The 24,371-nt window shown below is 43.1% G+C and overlaps 1 protein-coding gene across 3 annotated transcripts in view; it reads left to right on the top strand.

Annotated features, from left to right (window-relative positions):
* The window catches only part of usp13 (ubiquitin specific peptidase 13), a 108,892-nt gene that overhangs the window by 29,545 nt on the left and 54,976 nt on the right, over positions 1 to 24,371 (top strand). For all 3 annotated transcript variants that reach the window (XM_063045759.1, XM_063045758.1, XM_063045760.1), the window contains exons 4-6: positions 1,302 to 1,423; positions 7,278 to 7,420; positions 8,308 to 8,492. In XM_063045759.1, coding sequence (XP_062901829.1) covers positions 1,302 to 1,423; positions 7,278 to 7,420; positions 8,308 to 8,492 — 450 coding nt within the window. The remainder of the gene's footprint in view (positions 1 to 1,301; positions 1,424 to 7,277; positions 7,421 to 8,307; positions 8,493 to 24,371) is intronic.

Genomic DNA, 24,371 nt, shown 5'->3' with positions numbered 1-24,371 from the left:
AGTTATTTTGTCCATCAGGTCCATGCAGGCTCCCATTCTGTACCTACTAATTTCCCTGTAGCCATTTAAGTTATTCTCACTCACGTGTCCATCTTTTATTACTAACTTGCATTAAAGGGTTATTTATAGCAGCAAGTGTACCATATTTGTGATGCAAGGGGGAACTCGGTGGAAAGTGAATTGGGGAAGTATTGATCAGGCAAGAAAAGTTGGCATTGGGAAAGAAGCTATTGTTGGTGATTCGCTGCTTGAGACTGAATGGATCAAAACAGAACCATAAACTCCAGCCCACCTAGCTGAGGCTGAAGAATATTAAGCAATGTTCTATTCATTTCCTGATAATTCATTGGTCGAATTTGAAAATGACGTTTCTGTTAATGCTGGAAAAAACAGAAGGTTTGTCAGTTTTCATTATATCCAAAATAATTACATTTTGGAGCTCTTGTCTAGCCAGCATTAAATTGGCATGCTTTCTGCTTAAGCTATCAGATTTAATTAAAGCTCAACAAATTCAGATTATTAATGTTTTTAAGCTAGTGCAGACAGAAACCATTGGTAATGTAGTTAGCACACTGCTGTAGATTATTATTATAGTCCGGACAAGTGAGGTAACAAAGTGAGCAAATATGAAAGGATACTGATGTAAGAGATGATAAATCAGTTATTTCATAATTTTAAATTGTTTGATTTACTGTTATAATTTTTAATTTTAAAAGATAACTGTTTTTTCCATTTTTGCCATTTCTAATCGTCGCTGAGACATTTAAAAATTGTTAAAGCCACTGAGAAGCCAGCAGAGCTTCACTGCCATGTTTGCTAGTTGTCAAAGGGGAATTTACAGCTAAATTAAGCTTGCTCACCAGCCAGTGCAGGTGGTGGACCCTGGAGTACAGATGGCTAGTGAGGTGAGCCTCCTGGCTCGGACAAGGCAGGTGTGAATGCACAGCAAGTGAAGACTCTGAATGAAAGGACAAGGCCAACACGATCTGGGCTAGAATATTTTGAATTACAAAATCTGATGGAAAAGATAATGTAATATTCTAATTCTGTGATTTTTACAAATATAATAACTTTTAAAATTTTGAATTGTAATGTAAACAACTCATAATTAAATTTGATATAATTTGTTGTAAATTTCAAGTGATTTACGTTAGTGTAACATTTTATGCAAATGCTTTGCTTTAATGGTAATTTCTATAATGCCATTTGTTCATATTGGTTTTATTGAGGTATATACATATATTCAGATATTGCAAGATGTTAATTGGTTTTTATTTTTGTTTCTACTTATTCTCTCTCAGACCTGGAGCAGAACAAAGATTTCAACAATGAAGATTATGAATATGAAGATGAAGCTAAACTTGTTATATTTCCTGACCACTTTGAAATTCCTTTGCCAAACATAGAAGAGTTACCAGCACTGGTCAGTGATTGTAGTCAGGAGATGCAATAGTGTTTACCTTTTGATATGCTTTTATCTGGGCATGTGGAGTGATTACTAAACCTGAGAGAGTTGAAAATGGTTCATAAAGAAGGCACTGACCTTAGACCTCAAAGTAGCCTAAGCTCCCACTTGTTTTGAATATGAATTAATCAAGTATATGTGGAATTTTAGACTTCGAAATGGTTTCAAAGGTTTGAAATTAATGCAATGCAATGTGAGAGGTATATGAAGAAGGAAATAAGTAACCAATTCAGAGCAAAAGTTTAAGTCAGAAATTTGTGAAGCAGATAAAAGAGATCATCCATTGAAAATAAGATACATAAAACTTGACCAAATCTGATGCCTGTACGACAGGATGTTATGAAAAGACTGGGGCATCATTTAAAAAAGATAAATAACTTGGTTGAATAATTTGCTATAGGTAGAAAATTAAGTTGGAGAATATAACAAGACTGCAAAAAGTTATTGGTAGGTAATGTAAGTGGGTAAAAACCACCTTTTATCGCTTAGATTCCATGTGTCTTAACCTTCTGGACCACCCTATCATGTGGAACCTTGTCGAATATCTTACCAAATTCTTTGTGGACAAAATTTTAACCACCTTGCCTTTATTGAACTCTGGACTCCCAATGCCTGGACTTCAACCTGCAGCTCCTGTCACTGAACTTTGCTGACCTCTAGGCCCAGGACTTGCTGACCTGGTGGGGTGGGGTTTCACCAGCCCTCGTACCTCAACCCTTGTCCAAGGGACCCACTCACCTAGGTTATTGACCACAGGGATTGTTGGTCCTCGTCCTCAGTGCCTGTTGATCCAACATCGATCAGCAGGGATTGCTGGCCTTCAGCTATAGAGTGTTCCCATAATTTGGGTGTGGAGCAGGTGATAGGGATGCTGACTTGAGCCCAGATGGATCTCAGTCTCCAAGATGGAGTTTGTTTTGGTGTAAATTCTTGTAGAAACTTTGGGGTCAGGTCAAGTTGACCTGAGCAAGATCTTTGTTTGGTATTACCTCAGGTGGCCTCTGTCATTGATCGATAGCAATGTGTGTGCAATGTACTGAGTCATTTTCCACTTTTCTACGAATATCCCCAGCTGAGTCTGAAATCAAGAGAAAAGGATGTACTTTGGGCGGGTTCAGATTGGCTGTATGCCAGAACAGACTTGTTTTTTGTGTAATTGCCAACAAAAGGTACAATGGTTGCAGTGATCTGTTCTGCGCACCACTGTTGTCTACTTCAGCCTGGCAGGAACCATTGGAGATTCCTGACCTGATCATCATCTCTGGCCTTGGTTAACCAACTTCACCCACCGTGTGGAAGGTGCAGCATTAAAGGCAGGGCAGCCAGATAGTCGAAGTTGGGGATGGTAAAACCCAAAATGCTCAGTGACTTTTCCAAGCTAACATGATGTCCATAATTCTGAATGCTCAATGATCGTCTCAGCTTTTGCTGAAGGTAGTGATTTGTACTGGGACACTAAAATCGCTTTACCTAAAATTACTGTTCAGCACACATAACTCTAGGAAGAGAATGTTAAAGATAACCCAATTCAATTCACTCCATGCTCCTCCAAGAACATCTTTTCTGAATAGTGATCGAAGGTGCACGGACCATTTAGTCAAACCAACAGCAACTAATTTCAAGTACAACAGGTTGACAAGTAGTAGTTAAATAAAGTTGGACCCTTGGAGTTATGTAGGACCACCCAATTCCCAATACTTCTGCTCTTTACTTTTCTTCTCAGGGAAACTAGGTAGTTTGACCAAACAGATCTGAGACCATTTTGTAAGTGCGGTTTCACTTTAAATTTGGTGACTGTGTCATATAGAAACATAGAAAATAGGTGCAGGAGTAGGCCATTCGGCCCTTCGAGCCTGCACCGCCATTTATTATGATCATGGCTGATCATCCAACTCAGAACCCAGCCTTCCCTCCATACCCCCTGACCCCTGTAGCCACAAGGGCCATATCTAACTTCCTTTTAAACATAGCTAATGAACTGGCCTCAACAGTTTGCTGTGGCAGAGAATTCCACAGATTCACCACTCTCTGTGTGAAGAAGTTTTTCCTAACCTCGGTCCTAAAAGGCTTCCCCTCTATCCTCAAACTGTGACCCCTCGTTCTAGACCTCCCCAACATCGGGAACAATCTTCCCGCATCTAGCCTGTCCAATCCCTTTAGGATCTTATACGTTTCAATCAGATCCCCCCTCAATCTTCTAAATTCCAACAAGTACAAGCCCAGTTCATCCAGTCTTTCTTCATATGAAAGACCTGCCATCCCAGGAATCAATCTGGTGAACCTTCTTTGTACTCCCTCTATGGCAAAGATGTCTTTCCTCAGATTAGGGGACCAAAACTGCACACAATACTCCAGGTGTGGTCTCACCAAGGCCTTGTACAACTGCAGTAGTACCTCCCTGCTCCTGTACTCGAATCCTCTCGCTATAAATGCCAGCATACCATTCGCCTTTTTCACCGCCTGCTGTACCTGCATGCCCACTTTCAATGACTGGTGTATAATGACACCCAGGTCTCGTTGCACCTCCCCTTTTCCTAATCGGCCACCATTCAGATAATAATCTGTTTTCCTATTTTTGCCACCAAAGTGGATAACTTCACATTTATCCACATTAAATTGCATCTGCCATGAGTTTGCCCACTCACCCAACCTATCCAAGTCACCCTGCATCCTCTTAGCATCCTCCTCACTGCTAACACTGCCACCCAGCTTTGTGTCATCCGCAAACTTGGAGATGCTGCATTTAATTCCCTCATCCAAGTCATTAATATATATTGTAAACAACTGGGGTCCCAGCACTGAGCCTTGCGGTACCCCACTAGTCATCGTCTGCCATTCTGAAAAGGTCCCGTTTATTCCCACTCTTTGCTTCCTGTCTGCTAACCAATTCTCCACCCACACCAATACCTTACCCCCAATACCGTGTGCTTTAAGTTTGCACACTAATCTCCTATGTGGGACCTTGTCAAAAGCCTTTTGAAAATCCAAATATACCACATCCACTGGTTCTCCCCTATCCACTCTACTAGTTACATCCTCAAAAAATTCTATGAGATTCGTCAGACATGATTTTCCTTTCACAAATCCATGCTGACTTTGTCCGATCATTTCACCGCTTTCCAAATGTGCTGTTATCACATCCTTGATAACTGACTCCAGCAGTTTCCCCACCACCGACGTTAGGCTAACCGGCCTATAATTCCCCGGTTTCTCTCTCCCTCCTTTTTTAAAAAGTGGGGTTACATTAGCCACCCTCCAATCCTCAGGAACTAGTCCAGAATCTAACGAGTTTTGAAAAATTATCACTAATGCATCCACTATTTCTTGGGCCACTTCCTTAAGCACTCTGGGATGCAGACCATCTGGCCCTGGGGATTTATCTGCCTTCAATCCCTTCAATTTACCTAACACCACTTCCCTACTAACATGTATTTCGCTCAGTTCCTCCATCTCACTGGACCCTCTGTCCCTTACTATTTCTGGAAGATTATTTATGTCCTCCTTAGTGAAGACAGAACCAAAGTAATTATTCAATTGGTCTGCCATGTCCTTGCTCCCCATAATCAATTCACCTGTTTCTGTTTGCAGGGGACCTACATTTGTCTTTATCAGTCTTTTCCTTTTTACATATCTATAAAAGCTTTTACAGTCCGTTTTTATGTTCTCTGCCAGTTTTCTCTCATAATCTTTTTTCCCCTTCCTAATTAAGCCCTTTGTCCTCCTCTGCTGAACTCTGAATTTCTCCCAGTCCTCAGGTGAGCCACTTTCTCTGGCTAATTTGTATGCTACTTCTTTGGAATTGATACTATCCCTAATTTCTCTTGTCAGCCACGGGTGCACTACCTTCCTTGATTTATTCTTTTGCCAAACTGGGATGAACAATTGTTGTAGTTCATCCATGCAACCTTTAAATGCCTGCCATTGCATATCCACCGTCAATCCTTGAAGTGTCATTTGCCAGTCTATCTTAGCTAATTCATGTCTCATACCTTCAAAGTTACCCCTCTTTAAGTTCAGAACCTTTGTTTCTGAATTAACTACGTCACTCTCCATGTTAATGAAGAATTCCACCATATTATGGTCACTCTTACCCAAGGGGCCTCTCACGACAAGATCGCTAATTAACCCTTCCTCATTGCTCAAAACCCAGTCCAGAATAGCCTGCTCTCTAGTCGGTTCCTCGACATGTTGGTTCAAAAAACCATCCCGCATACATTCCAAGAAATCCTCTTCCTCAGCACCTTTACCAATTTGGTTCACCCAGTCTACATGTAGATTGAAGTCACCCATTATAACTGCTGTTCCTTTATTGCACACATTTCTAATTTCCTGTTTAATACCATCTCCGACCTCACTACTACTGTTAGGTGGCCTGTACACAACTCCCACCAGCGTCTTCTGCCCCTTAGTGTTACGCAGCTCTACCCATATCGATTCCACATCTTCCCGGCTTATGTCCTTCCTTTCTATTGCGTTAATCTCTTTTTTAACCAGCAACGCCACCCCACCTCCCCTTCCTTCGTGTCTATCCCTCCTGAATATTGAATATCCCTGAACGTTGAGCTCCCATCCCTGGTCACCCTGGAGCCATGTCTCTGTGATCCCAACTATATCATAATCATTAATAACAACCTGCACTTTCAATTCATCCACCTTATTACGAATGCTCCTTGCATTGACACATAAAGCCTTCAGGCGCTCTTTTACAACTCTCTTAGCCCTTTTTAATGCTTGCCCTGGATTTGTCGGCCTGCCACTTTTACTTTTCCCCTTTGTACTTTTTGCTTCTACGCTCACTTTACACCCCTCTGTCTCTCTGCACTGGTTCCCATCCCTCTGTTGTGAACTAACCTCCTCACACCTAGCCGCTTTAATTTGATTCCCACCCCCCAACCATTCTAGTTTAAAGTCACCTCAGTAGCCCCCGCTAATCTCCCTGCCAGGATATTGGTCCCCCTAGGATTTAAGTGTAACCCGTCCTTTTTGTACAGGTCACACCTGCGCCAAAAGAGGTCCCAATGATCCAAAAACTTGAATCCCTGCCCCCTGCTCCAATCCCTCAGCCACGCATTTATCCTCCACCTCATCGCATTCCTACTCTCACTGTCGCGTGGCACAGGCAGTAATCCCGAGATTACTACCTTTGCGGTCCTTTTTCTCAACTCCCTTCCTAGCTCCCTATATTCTTCTTTCAGGACCTCATCCCTTTTCCTACCTATGTCATTGGTACCTATATGTACCAGGACCTCTGGCTCTTCACCCTCCCACTTCAGGATATCTTGGACACGATCAGAAATATCCCGGACCCTGGCACCAGGGAGGCAAACTACCATCCGAGTCTCTGGACTGCGTCCACAGAATCGCCTATCTGACCCCCTTACTATCGAGTCCCCTATCACAACTGCCCTCCTCTTCCTTGCCCTACCCTTCTGAGCTACAGGGCCAGACTCTGTGCCGGAGGCAGGGCCACTGTCGCTTCCCCCGGGTAAGCTGTCCCCCCCAATATTTAGACATTGGCTGATTAAATATCAAATGGTCTCAAGGCTGCAGTGTAGAATGTCATAGCAGATGTGACAAGCTAGCATTGTTAAAGGTATGGTTTTGTATTGAGATGCTTTGTGAAAAGGGAATTTCCTTTTATTTAGATATTATCTTAACATGGATAGAAATCTGTGGTGTATATGTCCTAATAACTGCTGTAGTTTCTCAGGAAGGGCTGGTGATTTAACTTGGAGAAGCTTTTATGAGTGATTATTTTAACTTTGCATTCTATTTTAATGTATGATCTTCTTGTTTAACCTTCCCGATCCAGGTGACAATAGCATGTGATGCAGTGCTGACAGCAAAATCTCCATATGGTAAACAAGATTCTGAATCATGGGAAGAAGAGCTTAAGCATTCAAAGCACGAGCATACTCTCCAACAACTGGACAATGGAGTCCGAATCCCTCCCAGGTCAACGCTTTTCTCTGCACCAAAGATTTGATTCACGCAGTTTGTTCTTCCCCTCTCTGAATATTATTTGGATGTAAAACATAATATTCATGAAGTTATAGGTTAATGAGGTTTTCATTTTCTCCAGCTTTTTAATATGAGTTTACATTTATTATTAAATTCCCCCAAAAGTGCCTTCATAGCCACAAAGTATATTGCGACTCCTTTATTAATTAAATATAATAAAGTTAATGCTCTGGAATTCTATATCCAAGACTGAAAAGGCAGTTTAGTATCATCAGTACAAAAAATGGATTCAGTATATTTTAAAAAAAGAGGAAACTAAAAATGTGGTTACTTTTACAGAAAGCAAAACACTTTTGGAAATCCAAAACAAGTACAAAAATGTGCTAAAAATACTCAGCAAATTGAGCAGCATTTGTGAAGAGAAAGAAGTGACAGTGTGAACACTTTAAGTTGATCTCTCAAAAGCTTACTGTTCTTCTGATAACTATATACTGCTTTATACGACTTTAGGGTAGTGGCACTACCAGCCTCTAGATTTCTTCCTTGAAATGACAGATTTTTGCTATAAGTGGTGAATAGTGATTGAAGTAGTGATTTTCCTATTTTATAGAATTGTACAAGTATTATTTTATTACTCGTGAGGGTCATTCCCTGCAAACTAGACATCTTCAAGGTATTCGTGAATTTCTTATTTTGAAAATTGTTTTTTATTGAATGATGTTAGAACCTAATATGCCAAAATGGTTTGTTGCTCATAAGTTGCACAGCTGCACCTCTTTCAGATTGGTAAATCTATATTTTTGTCATCATTTGGTAATTTTACTAAGCTAGAAGACTGAGTGTTATTTATAGACTATATTTCATCTTCTGCTTTGTAACAGTGGCTGGAAGTGCGCCTGGTGTGACCTGAGGGAGAATCTTTGGCTCAACCTGACAGATGGTTCCATATTGTGTGGGAAGTGGTTCTTCGATGGCAGTGGCGGAAATGGACATGCTCTGGAACATTACCGAAAGACAAAATACCCTTTGGCAGTTAAATTAGGAACTATTACCCCAGATGGTGCAGGTCAGATCATTCTTTTGATTAGTAAAATATTATTTGGTGACCTAGTTGGATAAATCCACAGCTGGTGCCGATTTGAAGGTGGAGACTTTTACATTCTCTGAGTTAGAAATCGTGTTTTTCTTCATGTGATTAGTGTAAAACTCACTCTGTGCCAGCTGCTACTCTGGTAATGCAGAATAATGTGGAATATCGAAATAGTATAACTTTCTTCACAGGGAACTATATGAAAACCCCAAATAGCTATTTTGTGAACGGAAGAGATTTTGCAGATGCTGGAAATCCAGAGCAACACACAAAAGATACCGGAGTAACTCAGCAGGTCAGGTAGTATCTATGAAAATGAATAAACAGTCAATATTTCAGGCTGATATCCTTTTCAGGACTGGAAAGGAAGACCATAAGACATAGGAGTAAGATTAAGCCATTCAGCCCATCGAGCCCACTCTGTCATTTCATCGTGGCTGATCTCAGATACCATTCAGACCCATACATCTGCTCCCTCACCAGATCCCTTGATGCCCCAAACATCAGGAATCTATCAGCTTCCACTATAAGTAGACCCATGGACTTGGCCTCCACCGCAATCTGTGGAACAGCATTCCACAGATTCACCACTTTTGGGTTTAAAAAGAATTCCTTCTTACTTTCTGTCTAAAAGGTCACCCCTCAATTTCGAAGCCGTGCCCTGTAGTTCTGGGTACCCCCACCAGAGGAAACATCCTCTCCACGTCCACCTTATCTAGTCCTTCCAACATTCAGTAGTTTTCAATGAGATCCCCCACGTTCTTCTAAATTCCAGTGAGTATAGAGACCCAGAGCTGCCAAGCGCTCCTCATTTGTTAACCCCTTCAGTCCTGGAATAATCCTTGTGAACCTCCTCTGGATTCTCTGCAATGACAGCACATCCTTTCTGAGATAAGGGGCCCAAAACTATTGACAATGCTCCAAGTGCGGCCTGACTAATAAAGCCTCAGCATTATCTCCTTGATTTTATATTCTATTCCCCTTGAAATAAATGCCAACATTGCATTTGTCTTCTTTAGGGGGCAGATAACAAAATAAAAAGGTGGGGGGAGGGGATGGAGGCCCAGGACTTGTTTGAAGGTGATAGGTGAGGCCAGGTGGGTGGGAAAGGTAAAGGACTGGAGAAGGTGAAATCTGTAGGAGAGGAGAGTGGACCATGGGAGAAAGGGAAGGAGGAGGGGCACCAGGGGGAGATGATAACCAGGTGAGGAGAAGAGGTAAGAGGCCTGAATGGGGAATAGAAGAAGAGGGAAGGGGGAGGGAGATAAAATTAACTGAACCAGAAATCGATGCTTAGATTGGGGTCTGCCTAGAGAGTATATGAGATGGTACTTCTCCACCCTGAGAGTGGCCTCATCATGCCAAAAGAGGAGGCTGTGGACCAAGGTGTTGGAATGGATTTGGGAATAGGTATTAAAATGGATGGCCGCTGGGAAATTCCACTTTTGGCGGATGGAGCGGAGATGCTCAACAAAGTGGCCTCTCAATATACGACGAGTCTCACCAATGTAGAGGAGGGTGTATCGGGAGCACTGGATACAATAGATGACCCCAAAAGATTCACAGGTGAAGTGCTGCTTCACCTGGAAGGTTTGTTTGGGGCCCTGAATGGAGGTAAGGGAGGAGGTGAATGGGGAGGTGTAGCATTTCTGTCACTTGCAGGGATACATACCAGGAGGGAGATTAGTGGGGGAGTGACAGATGGACAAGGGAATCATTGGAGGGAGCGATCCCTGCGGAAAGCAGAGAGTGGGGGGAGGGGAGGCAAGGATGTATTTGGTGGTAGGATCCTGTTGATGGTGGAAGTTTCAGAGAATGATCTGTTGGATACGGAGGTTCATGGGATGGTAGGTGAGGACAAGAGGAACAGTATCCCGGTTAAGGAGGTGGGAAGATGGGGTGAGTGTGGATATCTGGGAAATGGATGAGGGCTGTATCAATGGTAGAGGAAAGGAAACCGGGTTCTTTGAAGAAGAAGGACATGTCCTGGAAAGGAAAGCCTTGTCCTGGGAACAGATGGGGTACAGATGAAGGAACTGAGAAAAGGAAATTGCATTTTTACAGGAGACAGGTGTGAAGAGGTATAGTCTTAAAAAAAAAAGGAACTAGTGCTTTCCTGGCGTATATGACAAATAAACTCTTATTGGGCTTCCAACTGGGTACAGGTATCGATTATAACCTATGTTTCAATGACGAACTCTACAATCTTCTTCAGCTGTTAGCTGTGGGAATTGGTAGATTTATAAAATATGTTGATAGACAGTTTCCAGAGATGGTGACAGAGAGATGGAAAAAGGGGAGGTAGGTGTCAGAAAGGGACCAAGTGAATTTAAGGGTAAGGTGGAAGTTGGAGGCAATGTTGATGAAATTGACAAGCTCTGAAGCAGCACCAATGCAGTGGTCAGTGTAGTGGAGGAAGAGTAGGGGAGTGTGGCATTCAAGGCTTGAAGGCAGATTGTGTGTGAGAAACATTCATTACTTTATGTTAACACAAAATAATCTGCAGATGCTGGGGTCAAAGCAACACTCACAACACGCTGGAGGAACTCAGCAGGTCGGGCAGCATCCGTGGAAAAGATCGGTCAATGTTTCGGGCCGGAACCCTTCGTCAGGACTGTAGAGGGAAGGGGTAGAGGCCCTATAAAGAAGGTGGGGGGAGGGTGGGAAGGAGAAGGCTGGTAGGTTCCAGGTGAAAAACCAGTAAGGGGAAAGATAAAGAGGTGGGGGAAGGGAGGCAGAGAGGTGATAGGCAGGAAAGGTGAAGAAAGAATAGGGGAAAACACAACGGGTAGTAGAAGGAGGCGGAACCAAGAGGGAGGTGGTAGGTAGCTGGGGGAGGGGGCAGAGTGACATAGGGATAGGGGAAGGGAGGGGGAGGGAATTACCGGAAGTTGTTCATACCAAGGGGCTGGAGACTACCTAGACGGTATATGAGGTGTTGCTCCTCCAACCTGAGTTTAGCCTCATCATGGCAGTAGAGGAGGCCATGTATGGACATATCTGAATGGGAGTGGGAAGCAGAGTTGATGTGGGTGGCTACTGGGAGATCCTGTCTGTTTTGCCGGACGGAGTGGAGGTGCTCGATGAAGCGGTCCCCCAATCTGTGATGGGTTTCACCGATGTAGAGGAGGCCGCACCGGATGCAATAGATGACTCCAACAGACTCACAAGTGAAGTGTTGCCTCATTTGGAAGTACTTTATGTTGTGGTATGTGTAATAAGAATATGCTACACTGCATATTTTCCTCATTGTGAATGCTATTAAAATGATTGGCTTAAGGATAAAGTAAATTAAAATTGTCTGTGCTTTGGCCGACATTGAAATCTACAATTAATGTTAAATGAGCTGATTAGTGTGACCCAACCTCGGCTTGAGAAAGGCAGATCATGTCTAATACAACTAATTGATTATTTTTGAGTAAGTAATTGCAGAACTGGCCAGGGAATCTCAATGGATGTAGATGTATAGAGTTTCTAAATGCATTCATTAAGGCAAAATTTGAGCTTGTTGCTAAAACTGAAGCTTGTGTACTTGAAGTTAAACTATTGGTCTGGTTGGGGAGTTGGCTAGGTGGTAGAGAGTGGAGGTAATGGATTTGAGGAAAGTTGATAATGGAATCTTACTAGAATATGAAGGGCCTCAGCTATTCACTATACACATTTATGTCTTGGGTAAAGCAGTGGCAGACTACCCAGGTATGTGAAGACACACAGAAAGACAGCAGATCAAGTGTGTGGGCATTTGCTAGTTTACTAAACTGTTAAAATGCACATTCAGGTGAATATTATAAGGGCTCTGAGTTTTATTGCATGGAGACATTAAATAGACAAGACATGTACTTCAGGGAATATAAAAATGTCTAAATCAGAGTTGAGGTAGTTTGTGAGTGTGAGACTCTTAGGAGTCAAATGCTTATAATTAGAGTAGGGTAATTCAGGGAAGAAGGTAGAAGAATGTGCAGAGTAGTAAACATGTGGAACTGCTACCTCCTTGGCCCCCCTACTCTGCCTACAGACAAAAATCTTTTGCTATCAATTGATAATTTTAACTATAAAATGGATATACAGTGGATTTTGGTTAATTGGGTCTTTGGTTAATTGGGGCACCAGTTATTTGGCACAACTCTTAAAGAACAAAAACCAATGGAGAAAATTGTCAGGATTCCATTGGTTCATTTGGGATACCATACTGCATAACTGAGGCAGGAGACTGTTGCTGGGCAGGTTCTAGCTATCGTCAGTGCGTGCATTTGTGTGGCCGTTAGATGCTACAACATGCTTAGAACAAGCAGTTTTTAAATAGGGCTATTTGTGTGTGTTTGTATTCAAAAAGCAGTGATTTTTTTTGTCATCGATTGATGGCAGGAAATAGCAGTAAGGCAATTCAGAATTGTTTTGCTCACCATGGTTTCAGGCACTCTGGCTTGGAGATTTCCAGAAATGGCTAGAGGTGTAAATAAAATGACTTCACTACTTCAATGAGTTAGAAGCTATGAAGAATTTGAAGATATCAACAATCATATTGAATGTTGCAATGAAAATGAAGATTTTGAGGATGCAATCATTGATAGCATTGCATGAAGGCATTCTATCATCTGCTGTTTTGTTAATTGCGTACTCTAGATGAATTCCTCTGTTCATAAATATTTGGAACTAATGCACAGTTTTATAGAAACATAGAAAACCTACAGCACAATTCAGGCCCTTCAGCCCACAATGCTGTGCCGAACATGTCCTTACCTTAGAAATTACCTAGGGTTACCCATAGCCCTCTATTTTTCTAAGCTCCATATACCTATCCAGGAGTCTCCTAAAAGACCCTTTCGTATCCGCCTCCACCACAATCGCCAGCAGCCCATTCCATGCACTCACCACTCTCTGCATTTTAAAAAAAACAAACTTACCCCTGACATCTCCTCTGTACTTACTTCCAAGCACCCTAAAACTGTGCCCTCTCATGCTAGCCATTCCAGCCCTGGGAAAAAGCCTCTGACTATCTACACAATCAATGCCTCTCATCATCTTGTACACCTCTATCATGTCACCTGTCATCCTCCATCACTCCAAGGAGAAAAGGCTGAGTTCACTCAACCTTTTCTCATAAGGCATGCTCCCCAATCCAGGCAACATCCTTGTAAATCTCCTCTGCACCCTTTCTATGGCTTCCACATCCTTCCTGTAGTGAGGCAACTAGAACTGAGCACAGTACTCTAAGTGGGGTCTGACCAAGGTCCGATATAGCTACAACATTACCTCTTGGCTCTTAAACTCAATCCCACGATTGATGAAGGCCAATGCACCATATGCCTTCTTAACTACACAGTCAACCTGCACAGCAGCTTGTGTGTCCTATGGACTCAGACCCCAAGCTCTCTTTGATCCTCCACACTGCCAAGAGTCTTACCATTAATACAATGTTCTACCATCATATTTGACCTTCCAAAATGAACTACCTCACACTTACCTGGGTTAAACTCCATCTGCCACTTCTCAACCCAGTTTTGCATCCTATCATTGTCCTGCTGTAACCTCTGACAGCCCTCCACATTATCCACAACACCCCCAACCTTTGTGTCATCAGCAGATTTACTAACCCATCCCTCCACTTCCTCATCCAGGTCATTTATAAAAATCACAAAGAATAGGGGTCCCAGAACAGATCCCTGAGGCACACCACTGGTCACCAGCCTCCATGCAGGATATGACCTGTCTACACCCACGCTTTGCCTTCTGTGGGCAAGCCAGTTGTGGATCCACAAAGCAATGTCCCCTTGGATCCCATGCCTCCTTACTTTCTCAATAAGCATTGCATGGGGTACCTTATCAAATGCCTTGCTGAAATCCATATCCACTACATCTACTGCTGAACCTTCATCAATGTGTTTAGTCACATCTTCAAAAAATTCAATCAGGCTCATAAGGCACAACCTGCCTTTGACAAAGCCATGTTGACGATTCCTAATCATATTATACCTCTCCAAATGTTCATAAATCCTGCCTCTCAGGATCTTCTCCATCAACTTACCAACCATAGTACTGGAGTGCCATCGGTAGCATTCCAACTTGATCTGTTTTTCATTTAAATACATAATTTACTACTCAGTTTGTCTTTCTTTATACTTTTTATAATTATTTCCGTGAAACTTTGTCCATTTGGCACAGCCACTTATTTGGGCTACGGTGTACTGGTTCCAGTATGTTCCAGTCAACCAGAATCCACTGGCAGGGCTGACAGCAGAGCAGCAATGGCTGGAATTTCTGGAAGTAATTCGAAAGGCGCAGGGTATATACATCCCAAAGGGGAAGAAGTATCCTAAAGGCCAGATGACACAATTGTGGCTAACCAGAGAAGTCAAAACCACATAAAAGCCAAAGAGAGGACATATAGTAGAGCAAAAAAATAGTGAAAAATTAGAGGATTTGGAAGTTTTTAAAAACTAACTAAAGGCAACTAAAAAAGTCATTAAGAAGGTAAAGATGTAATGTGGAAGTAAGCTAACCAATAATATTAAGGAGGATACCAAAAACTTCATCGTATGCACAACGTGTAAAAGAGAGGCCGGAGTGGACATTGGATCACTGGAAAATGATGCTGGAGAGGTAGTAATGGGGGACAAGGAAATGGCAGATGAACTGAATAAGTATTTTGCATCAGTCTTCACTGTGGAAGATATCAGCGTATGGTGGAAGTTCCGGGAATAGAGGGGCATGAAGTGTGTGAAGTTACCATAACTAGAGAGAAGAGTCTGAGGAAACTAAAAAATCTGAAGGTAGATAAGTCGCCTGGACCTGGACCAGGTCGATAAGTCACCTGTACACCCCAGGGTTCTGAAAAAGGTGGCTGAAGAGATCGTGGAGGCATTAGTAATGATCTTTCAAGAATCACTAGATTCTGGAATAGTTCCAGAAGATTGGAAATTGCAAATGTAACTCCACTCTTCAAGAAGGAAGAAAGGCAGATGAAAGGAAAGATTAAAGGTGCCAGTTACTCTGATCTCAGTGATTGGGAAGATGTTAGAGTTGCATATTAAGGATGAGGTCTCAAGGTACTTGAAGGTATGTGATAAAATAGGCCATAGTTAACATGGATTCCTCAAGGGAACATCTTGCATGACAAATCTGTTGGAATTATTTGAAGAACTAATAAGCAGGCTGGACAAAGGAGAATCGGTTGATGTGTACTTGGATTTTCAAAAGGCCTTTGACAAGGTGCTACACATGAGGCTGCTTAACAAGCTACGAGCCCATGGTATTACAGAAAAGATTCTGGCATGGATTAAGCAGTGGCTGATTAGCAGGAGGCAAAGAGTGGGAATAAAGGGAGCCTTTTCTGGTTGGCTGCCAGTGAGTAGTAGTGTTCCACAGGGGGTTTGTGTTGATATTGATTCTTTTTATGTTATATGTCAATGATTTGGATGATGGAATTGATGGCTTTGTTACAAAGTTTGCAGACGATATGAAGATAGGTGGAGGGGCAGGTAGTTTTGAGGAAGTAGAGAGGCTACAGAAGGACCTAGACAGATTAGGAGAATAGACAAAGACATGGCAGATGGAATACAGTGTCAGGAAGTGTATAGTCATGCACTTTGGTTGAAGAAATGAAAGTGTTGACTATTTTCTAAGTGGAGAGAGAGTACAAAAAACTGAGGCACAAAGGGACTTGGGAGTCCTTATATAAGATTCCATAAAGGTTGGTTTGCAGTTTGAGTCTGTGGTGAGGAAGGCAATGTGATGTTAGCATTCATTTCAAGAGGACTAGAATATAAAAACAACAATATAATGTTGAGAATTTATAAAGCACTGGTGAAGGCTCATTTGGAATATTGTAAGCAGTTTTGAGCTCCTTAGAAAGGACATTCTGAAACTGGAGAGGATTCAACAGAAGTGCACAAAAATGATTCCAGGATTGAATGGCTTGCCATATGAAGAATGTTTTTCTCTGGGCCTGAATTCACTAGAATTCGGAAGAATGAGGGGTGACTTTGTTGAAACCTATTGAATGGCGAAAGGCCCTGATAAAGTGGATGTGGAGAGGATGTTTTCTATCATGAGAGAGTTGAAGACCAGAGAACGGAGCCTCAGAGTAGAGGGCATCCTTTTATAATGGAGATGAGGAGGAATTTCTTTAGCCAGAGAGTGGTGAATCTATGGAATTTGTAGCCACAGGAGACCATGGATGGGCAAGTTTTTATGTACATTTAATGCAGAGCTTGATAGATTCTTGATTGGTCAGGGCATGAAGGAATGGGGGGGCGGGAGGCAGGAGATTGGAGCTGAGAGGAAAAATGGATCAGTTGTAATGAAATGGTGGAGCAGATTCAATGGGCCCAAATGGCTTAACTCTGCTCCTCCACCTTATGGTATATGCACAGTGAATGGTGGAGCACAGATTCAAGATTCAGTATAAAGAACAGCACAATGTACAGGTAACTGTGAGTGTGGCCATGTATACATTAGATGAGTTTATTCTAGAAACATAGACTGATTGTATAAAGAGATGCTAGTAGCAGGAGTATCTGAACATAAAGTAACTGACAGGAAATGATAAAGTGACAAAGAGACACTTGGCAGGAGGATCTATTCTGGATAGCAGCAGGACATATGAAAACACAGTAGGACAGTGACTGTCAGTGTAGTAACGAGGTGTGGAGTGTAAGCATAAAGTGGTGAATGGGGAGGGATGAAGGATGCTGAGGGGCTGTGGAGAGGAGTGGCTGATGTCTATGAGGTGCTGGTGATGGGATGTGTAAATGGGTGGAGATATTGATCAACCCGATGGCTTGGGGGGACTAACTGTTTCTAAGACTATAAGACATCAGAGTAGAATTAGGCCATTTGGCCTCTTGTGTCTGCTCCGCCAGTTCATCGTGACTGATCATTACCCTCTCAACCCCATTCTCCTGCCTTCTCCCCATAACCTTTCACACCCTGACTAATCAAGAACCTGTCAACCTCTGCCTTAAATTAACCCAGTGACCTGGCCTCCACGGTCGCTTATGGCAACAAATTCCACAGACTCACCACCCTGTAGTGAAAGAAGTTCCTTCTCATCTCTATTCTAAATGGATGTCCCTCTATTTTGAGGCTGTGCTCTCTGGTCCTAGACTCCCCAAAGGACACATCCTCCTCATATCCACTCTTTCTCGGCCTTTCAACATTCAATAGGTTTCAATGAGGTCCCCACCCCCCCACCCCCAATCTTCTAAATTGCAGCGAGTACAGGCCCAGAGCCTTCAATTGCTGCTCGTATGCTAACCCTTTCATTCCCGGAATCATTTTTGTGAACCTCCTCTGAACCCTATCGAATGTTAGCACATCCTTTTTTAAAATACAATACTCTAAGTGAGGCCTCAGCAGTGCCTTATACAGCCTCAGCATTACATCCTTGTTTTTATATTCCAGCATCGCATTTGTCTTCCTCACCACTGATTCAACTGAAAATTAACCTTTAGGGAATCTTGCACCTCGGATTTTGAACCTCGATTTCCCTTTAAACCTCGGATTTTTGATTTTTCTCCCCATTTAGAAAATAGTCTATGCTTTTATTCCTTCTACCAAGTGTGTGACCATACACTTCTTGACACTGTATTCCATCTACCACCTCTTTGCCCATTCTCCTAATCTGTCTAAGTCCTTCTGCAGCCGCTCTGCTTCTATAAGCACTATCTGCCCCTCCACCTATCTTCATATTGGCCACGAAGCCAGCAATTTCATCATCCAGATCACTGACATGCATTGTAAAAAGAAGCAGTCCCAACACAGGCCCCTGTGGAAACCAGTTATTACAGGTAGCCAATCTGAAAAGGATCACTTTATTCCCAGTCCTTGCCTCCTGCTAATCAGCCAGTGCTCTATCCATGCTAGTGTCTTTCCAGGAATACCGTGGATTCTTATTTAGCAGACTCATGTGAGGCACCTTGTCAAAGGCCTTCTGAAAATCCAAGTGCACAACATCCACCAATTCTCCTTTGATGATCCTGCTTGTTATTTCTTCAAAGAATTCCAACAGATTTGTCAGACAAGATTTCCTTAAGGACATCGTGTTGATGACTACTATTTTATCATGTACCCTGAAACCACATGCTTAATAATCAACAACGTCTTCCCAACCACTGAAGTCAGACTAACTGACCTATAATCTCCTTTCTTCTGCCTCTCCCCCTTCTTTATACTTTATTGTTGCCAAACAATTGATACTAGAACGTACAATTATCACAGCGATATTCGATTCTGCGCTTCCCGCTCCCTGGAGTACAAATCGAAAGTAAATATTAAAAATTTAAATTATAAATCATAAATAGTAAATGGAAAGTAATGTAGTGCAAAAAAAAAACCCGAGAGGCAGGTCCGGATATTTGGAGGGTACGGCCCAGATCGAGTGGGGATCCGTTCAGCAGTCTTATCACAGTTGGAAAGAAGCTGTTCCCAAATCTGGCCGTACGAGTCTTCAAGCTCCTGAGCCTTCTCCCAGAGAGAAGAGGGACGAAAAGTGTGTTGGCTGGGTGGGTCGTGTCCTTGATGATCCTGGCAGCACTGATCCGACAGCATGCGGTGTAAAGTGAGTCCAAGGACGGAAGAGTGTAGTGACATTTGTAACTTTCCAGACCTCCGGAGCCATGCCAGAACCTATTGATTTTTGAAAGTTCATTACTATTGCCTCTACAATCTCTTCTACCACCTGTTAGAACCCTGGGGTTTAGTCCATCAGGTCCAGGTGACTTATCTATCTTCAGACCTTCCCTTTTCCCAAGAACCATCTCCCTAGTAATAGCAGCTACATTCACTTCTGACCCCTGACGCTGTTGAACTTCTGGCATACTACCAGTGTCTTCCACAGTGAAGACTGATGCAAAATACTTATTCAGTTCATCCACCATTTCCTTGACCCACCTTATTATCTCTCCAGCATCATTTTCCATCAGTCCACTATCTGCCCTCATCTCTTTTACTCTCTATATATCTGAAAAAAATGTTGGTGTCATTTTTTATATTATTGGCTAGCTTAGCTTCATACTACATCTTTCCCCACCCTCCTTTATGGTTTTTGCCTTCTGTTGGTTTAAAAAAAATTCCAATCCTCTACCTTCCCTCTGATTTTTTGCAATACTGTATACTCTCTCTTTTGCTTTTATGTTGGCTTTCATTTCCCTTGTCAGCCAAGGTTGAATCATCCTGCGCCTTCTGAATTGCTCCAGAAACTCCAGCCATTGATGCTCTACCATATCCCTGCTAGTGTCCCCTTCCATTCAATTTTAGCCAGCCTCTCTCTCATGCTTCTGTAATTCTCTTTACTCCACTGTAATACCAATACATCTGACTTTAGTTTCTCCCTCTCAAATTACAGGGTGAATTTGATCATATTAAAATCACTGTCTCATAGGGATTTCTTTACCTTAAGCTCCCTAAGCATATCAACACCAAATCTAGAATTTCTGATCCCTTAGTGGGCTCAACTACAAACTGTTCCAAAAAGCTATCTTGGAGGCATTCTACAAATTCTCTCTCTTGGGATCCAGCATCAACTTGATTTTTCCAATCTACCTGCATATTGAAATCTACCGTAAATCATGTAACATTATCTTTATGTCAAGCCTTTTCTATCTCCTGCTGAAATTTGTAGCCCACATCCTGGCTACAGTTCGGAGGCCTGTAAATAACTCCTATAAGGGTCTTCTTACCTTTGCAGTCCCTTAACTATACCCACAAGGATTCAACATCTTCCAATTCTATGTCTCCTCTTTCTAAAGATTTGATTTTTTTTTACCAGCAGAGACACTCCTCCTCCTCCTCCTCCTCCTCCTCCTCCTCCTCTGCCCACCTGCCTGTCCTTTCGATAGTTTATGTATCCTTGGATATTAAGCTCCCAACTACAATCATCTCACTATAAACTACCTCTGTAAACCAACATCCCTGTCCTCAGCCCTATCACTCCAGTTCCCATCCCACTACCAAATTAGTTTAAACCCTCCCCAACAGCTCTAGCAAACCTGCCCGCAAGGATATTGGTCCCCTCGTGTCCGCGTGTAGCCCATCCCTTTTGTACAGGTCGTAGCTTCTCTAGAAGAAATCCCAATGATCCATAAATCTGAAACCCTGCCCGCTGCACCAATTCCTCAGCCACACATTCATCTGCCAAATCATCTTGTTCTTGTCCTCAGTGATGTGTGGCACAGGCAGCAATCCAGAGAATTTTACCCTGGAAGTCCTGCTTTTCAGCTCTCTACCTGGCTCTCTAAATTCTCTCTTTAGGACCTCCTCTCTTTTCCTTCAGATGTCGTTGATACCAATATGTACCAAAACTTCTGGCTGCTCACCTTCCTCCTTCGGAATATCGTGGACGTGACCCTGGCACCCGGGAGGCAACACACCATCTGGGTCTGTCTATTACATCCACAGACTCTCTTATCTACTCCTCTAACTGTGGAATCTCCTATAAACACTGCATTCCTTGTTTGCCCCCCTTCTCTTCTAAGTCCAGGACCAGACCCTGTCGCTGTAGCTCCCCTGGTAGGTTGTCTGCCCCAACAGTATACTTGTTATTGAGGATAATGAGCACAGGGGTATCCTGTACCAGCTACCCATTTCCCTTCCCTCTCCTGACAGTCACCCATTCACCTGCCTCTTGCAACCTCGGGGTGACTACCTCCCTGAAGCTCCGATCTATCATCTCACTTTCCCTTACGAGCCGAAGGTCACTGATTTGCAGCTTCAAGTCTTTAATTTGTTCTTTGAGGAGCTGCAACTTGGTGCACCTGGTGCAGTTGTGGTTACCTGGGAGGCTGAAGGCGTGGATTCACACATCCCACACACAAAACAAAACATGGTCCCTGGGGCTATTCTTAGTGCCTTAACTATATACTAAAAGATGACGAGTAAGCAAGAAAAAGCTTATCAAATATGTATTTCGCCCATGCCTGTCATCAACCAAGCCAACTGAAACAAAGCCAAAAGTCTCCCACTCTCTAACATTGATCCACCCCAACAATAGCCGCTCCACTTGCCCCTGACTTATTTTTATTTGACCTAGCTGAGGAATTCTGAAACTCCAGTTGGCTGCTGTTCAATCTGAAAAAATGGCTAAGAAGCACGGATTTTAAAGCTGTCTCCACTTGGGTGATGTCACTTTTTCTCGTTCCTGGTCTGGTTCTGCGTAGCCTCTTCTTTGTTGGGAGTGGGATGACAGTCCATGAGCAGGGTGGGTGAGATCTTTCATGATATTGCTGACCTTTATCTGAAAGCTTTCTGCATACATGTCCTTGATGCAGGTAGGTTGGTGCTGGCGAGGCGTTGGGAAATTTTAACTACCCATTATAGAGTTCTCCTGTCTGCCACAGTGCAGTTACAATACCACACAGTGATGCAGTGTATTAGGATGCTTTCAACTGGGCATCTGTAGAAGGCTGTGAGTCGCGATGTGCATAATCTAGCTCTCTTCAGCCTCTTCAGAAAGTAGAGGCATTGCTGAACATCCTTGATGGTGGAGGGTGTATTCTGGGACCATGAGTGTTTGTACGAGGAGTTTGAAGCTGCTCTCAGTTTCTACTGATGTTCTGCTGATGTGAAGAGGGATGTGTGTGGTGTGAAGTGCTGAGGAGTGAGGTAGAAGAAAAAGGGCCAAGGAATACAGATCCATAATTCCTTGAAAGTGGCATCACAGGTAGATAGGGTCATTCAGAAACCTGTGGGCACATTGGCCTCCATGTATCAGAGCACTGAGTACAGGAGTTAGGATGTTATGTTGAAGTTGTATAAGACAGCGGTCCCCAACCACTGGGCCGCAAAGCATGTGCTACCGGGCCATGAGGAAAGGATATGATTTGGCGATATGAGTCAGCTGCACCTTTCCTCATTCCCTGTCACGCCCACTGTTGAGCTTGAACGCACGCGAGGTCATTACGCACGCGTCATCGATGTCAGCACGGGAAGAAGATCAACTCCTCGAGCTTGCAAATGACAGCGGGCTGAAAAGTAAGTTTGACATAACATCTCTGCCGGCATTCTGGATCAAAGTCAAGACTAAATATCCTGAGATAGCCGCGAAAGCACTAAAAATGTTACTTCCATTTCCAACATATTTCTGCGAAGCGGAGTTTTCTGCAATGAATGCAGCGAAAACTAAATTGCGGAATAGACTGGACATAAGGAACCCCCTTCGAGTATCACTGTCTCCAATCACCCCTTGATAGCACCGTGTTGTTGCAGGGAAACAAGCCCAGGGCTCTCACTGATTCAGCGATATTGATGTGTTGCAATGATTTTATATGTTCATACGGGGAAAATATGTGCTGTGTGTTTAATATCCAAACGTTACTTAAGATGTTATGATGCTATTGACTTATAAGTGACTTATAATTGACTTATCACTATATTCATGCGAGGAAAATATGCGCTGCATGTTTAATAAACTCTAAGAATTAGATAAACTCTTTAGAAATGAAATTGAGTGTATTAGCCACTTATAACTGACATAGTTGACTTATCACCTATATTCTGGTCGTGATTAACACCCCCCCCCGAACAGAATCGCCAAAAACGATTTGTAGAAAAACATCGGCACTTACACACATGCGCACACAGGTGCCCACGCAAGGCTTCATGGTCATGGTAGTCTTTCTCAGGGTAAACACAACATATGTGACTGCTACTCTTGTCCGTTGGCAACCCTACCACCCCCCCCCCCGCCCCCGGTTGGCCAGTCTGCAAGAATATTGTCAATAATAAACCGGTCCGCGGGGCAAAAAGGTTGGGGGGCCCTGGTATAAGATGTCGATAAGGCCAAATTTGGAGCATTGTATTCAGTTCTGGACAGCTACCTCCAGGAAAAATATTAATAGGATTGAAAGAATGCGGAGAAAATTTACCGAGACATTGCCATTATCAAGGATATTGAGGACCTGAGATATAGGGGAAGGGTAAGTAGGTTAGTGCTTTATCTCCTGGAACACTGGAGCATGATGGGAGATCTCATCGAGGCCTACAAAACTATGAGGCTATAGATAAGGTGAATGTGTGCAGGCTTTTTCCCTTCAGGTTGGGTGAGACTAGAATTAGATGTCATGGATTTTGTGTGAAAAGTGAAATATTTAAGCGGGTTCAGAGAGGAGCCTCTTCACTCAGAGGCTGGTGCAAGTGTGGCAAGATGGCAGTGTGACTGGCAGCGGCTCCTACAGAGTCAACAAAAGGTGCTACAGTTCGACATAAATGTAAGTCTAGTGATCACAGGTTCCTGCTATACATTAAGAACTTAAAGTACTGCTGGTCTACACCATCAGCGAGTTACTCGCTGGCGTAGAAAATGAAGGAGCTGTGAATGTGCTGCTGCCTGAGTCGATGGAGGCTTACAGTCTTGTAGTAAGTGGCCACCATGGTCCCTTTTCTTGTGATCGCAAGACCCCTTTGGATGTTGTTAATCCGGGATGCTGCAAATTCAATTCACTGATTTATTGGATGAGGGCAGGGGCATATGGCGGGGGAACTCCCTGGCCTTGGTCATAGTGTGGACCAGGCCTGAAGCCACGGTGTTGCCAGAGTGAGGAGACGCAGCCGTTGGGCTTCACCGGGGGTGGTGTGGCCCGGCATCCAGAATGGTGGTGATGCTGCCCTCCCAGGGTTTCGTTTGGCAGGAGACAAGCTCTTTTGTGGCTGACTCCAGATATTTTTGGTGGCATTCAATGGACTTGGGCCTCAAGCCGCGGGGTCGCTTGATTTTCAACTGCTGGGGGAGAGGCATCCGAGAAGTCATGTTCTACCATAGTGGTTGCCAACCGGTCGAACTTTGAGACTTTCCCAGTAGATCCCAAGAAAAACGAAAAATAAATACACAAATACTGTTATAATGTGAGCATTATATAAATA

This window comes from Mobula hypostoma, chromosome 4 (genome assembly GCF_963921235.1).
Source record: "Mobula hypostoma chromosome 4, sMobHyp1.1, whole genome shotgun sequence".
Taxonomy (NCBI): Eukaryota; Metazoa; Chordata; class Chondrichthyes; order Myliobatiformes; family Myliobatidae; genus Mobula; species Mobula hypostoma.
Note: the sequence above shows the minus strand (reverse complement) of the source record. Positions and strands in the feature narration are given on the sequence as shown.